This window comes from Lampetra fluviatilis, unplaced genomic scaffold (genome assembly GCF_964198595.1).
Source record: "Lampetra fluviatilis unplaced genomic scaffold, kcLamFluv1.1 SCAFFOLD_851, whole genome shotgun sequence".
Lineage (NCBI taxonomy): Eukaryota > Metazoa > Chordata > Hyperoartia > Petromyzontiformes > Petromyzontidae > Lampetra > Lampetra fluviatilis.
The window spans coordinates 25,001-27,500 of NW_027621672.1; the positions used below are offsets into that span (position 1 = coordinate 25,001).

General features: G+C 59.6%; 1 protein-coding gene across 1 annotated transcript in view; it reads right to left on the reverse strand.

Moving 5' to 3' along the window:
* SLU7 (spliceosome associated SLU7) overlaps positions 1 to 2,500 on the reverse strand; it is a 40,619-nt gene that overhangs the window by 24,463 nt on the left and 13,656 nt on the right. The window contains exon 9 of the mRNA XM_078885736.1: positions 678 to 775. Within this exon, the coding sequence (XP_078741862.1) occupies positions 678 to 775 (98 nt within the window). The remainder of the gene's footprint in view (positions 1 to 677; positions 776 to 2,500) is intronic.

Consider the following 2,500-nt stretch of genomic DNA (forward strand, 5'->3'; position numbering starts at 1 on the left):
GAGTGAGTGGGTGACACAGTGAGTGAGTGAGTGAGTGAGCGAGTGAGCGAGCGAGTGACTAGGCGAGTGAGTGAGTGACTCAGCGAGTGAGCGAGCGAGTGACTAGGCGAGTGAGTGGGTGACACAGTGAGTGAGTGACTCAGCGAGCGAGTGACTAGGCGAGTGAGTGGGTGACACAGTGAGTGAGTGAGTGAGCGAGTGACTAGGCGAGTGAGCGAGTGACTAGATGAGCGAGCGAGTGAGTGACACAGTGAGTGAGTGGGTGACTCAGTGGGTGACTCAGTGGGTGACTCACTCTTCCTCGGTCTTGCCTGTGCTGGAGTACGGGTTCTCTCTCATGGAGCAAGCGAGTGACTCAGCGAGTGAGCGAGCGAGTGAGTGAGTGACACAGCGAGTGAGTGGGTGACACAGTGAGTGAGTGAGCGAGTGAGTGAGTCAGTGAGTGAGCGAGTGAGTGACTCAGTGAGTGAGTGAGTGATTCAGTGAGTGACTCAGTGAGTGAGTGACTTAGTGAGTGAGTGAATGAGTGACACAGTGAGTGACACTGAGTGAGCGAGTGAGTGAGTGACACAGTGAGTGAGTGACTCAGCGAGTGAGCGAGCGAGTGACTAGGCGAGTGAGTGGGTGACACAGTGAGTGAGTGGGTGACTCAGTGGGTGACTCAGTGGGTGACTCACTCTTCCTCGGTCTTGCCCGTGCTGGAGTACGGGTTTTCCCTCATGGAGCGAGTCTTGGGGTCGTAGTACGCCGAGTTGGGGTCCAGGTTCCTCAAGTACTGCGGAGACAAAGTTACACCCAGGTAGCCTCAGCAGACTGTAGGGGCAAGTGCTGTAGCAGCAGACAAGACACAGACACAGATCCCCCAGGTAGCCTCAGCAGACTGTGCGGGCAAGTGCTGTAGCAGCAGCAGCAGACACAGACCCCCCAGGTAGCCTCAGCAGACTGTAGGGGCAAGTGCTGTAGTAGCAGCAACAGACACAGACACAGACCCCCCAGGTAGCCTCAGCAGACTGTAGGGGCAAGTGCTGTAGCAGCAGACACAGACCCCCCAGGTAGCCTCAGCAGACTGTGAGGGCAAGTGCTGTAGCAGCAGCAGCAGACACAGACACAGACCCCCCAGGTAGCCTCAGCAGACTGTAGGGGCAAGTGCTGTAGCAGCAGCAGACACAGACACAGACCCCCCAGGTAGCCTCAGCAGACTGTGAGGGCAAGTGCTGTAGTAGCAGCAGCAGACACAGACACAGACCCCCCAGGTAGCCTCAGCAGACTCTAGGGGCAAGTGCTGTAGTAGCAGCAGCAGCAGACACAGACCCCCCAGGTAGCCTCAGCAGACTGTTGGGGCAAGTGCTGTAGTAGCAGCAACAGACACAGACCCCCCAGGTAGCCTCAGCAGACTGTGAGGGCAAGTGCTGTAGCAGCAGCAGCAGCAACAGACACAGACCCCCCAGGTAGCCTCAACAGACTGTAGGGGCAAGTGCTGTAGTAGCAGACGCAGACACAGATCCCCCAGGTAGCCTCAGCAGACTGTTGGGGCAAGTGCTGTAGTAGCAGCAGACACAGACACAGACCCCCCAGGTAGCCTCAGCAGACTGTGAGGGCAAGTGCTGTAGTAGCAGCAGCAGCAGACAGACACAGACCCCCCAGGTAGCCTCAGCAGACTGTGAGGGCAAGTGCTGTAGTAGCAGCAGCAACAGACACAGACCCCCCAGGTAGCCTCAGCAGACTGTAGGGGCAAGTGCTGTAGCAGCAGCAGCAGCAACAGACACAGACCCCCAGGTAGCCTCAACAGACTGTAGGGGCAAGTGCTGTAGTAGCAGACGCAGACACAGATCCCCCAGGTAGCCTCAGCAGACTGTTGGGGCAAGTGCTGTAGTAGCAGCAGACACAGACACAGACCCCCCAGGTAGCCTCAGCAGACTGTGAGGGCAAGTGCTGTAGTAGCAGCAGCAGCAGACAGACACAGACCCCCCAGGTAGCCTCAGCAGACTGTAGGGGCAAGTGCTGTAGTAGCAGCAGCAACAGACACAGATCCCCCAGGTAGCCTCAGCAGACTGGGAGTTAGTGAGTGAGTTAGCGAGTGGGTGGGTGAGTGAGTGAGCGAGCCAGCGAGCGAGCGAGTCAGCGAGCGAGCGAGCGGGCGGGCGAGCGGGCGAGTGGGCGAGCGTCTCAGCTTGGCGGTGTCCTCCCGGATGTGCAGGTTGCGCACGGTGATGGTGAGTGAGCGAGCGAGCGAGTCAGCGAGCGAGCGAGCGGGCGGGCGAGCGGGCGAGTGGGCGAGCGTCTCAGCTTGGCGGTGTCCTCCCGGATGTGCAGGTTGCGCACGGTGATGGTGAGTGAGCGAGCGAGCGAGTCAGCGAGTGAGCGAGCGAGCCAGCGAGTGAGCGAGCGAGCGGGCGAGCGTCTCACCTTGACGGTGTCCTCCCGGATGTGCAGGTTGCGCACGGTGATGGTGAGTGAGCGAACGAGTCACCGAGCGAGCGAGCGGGTGAGCGAGCGAGCG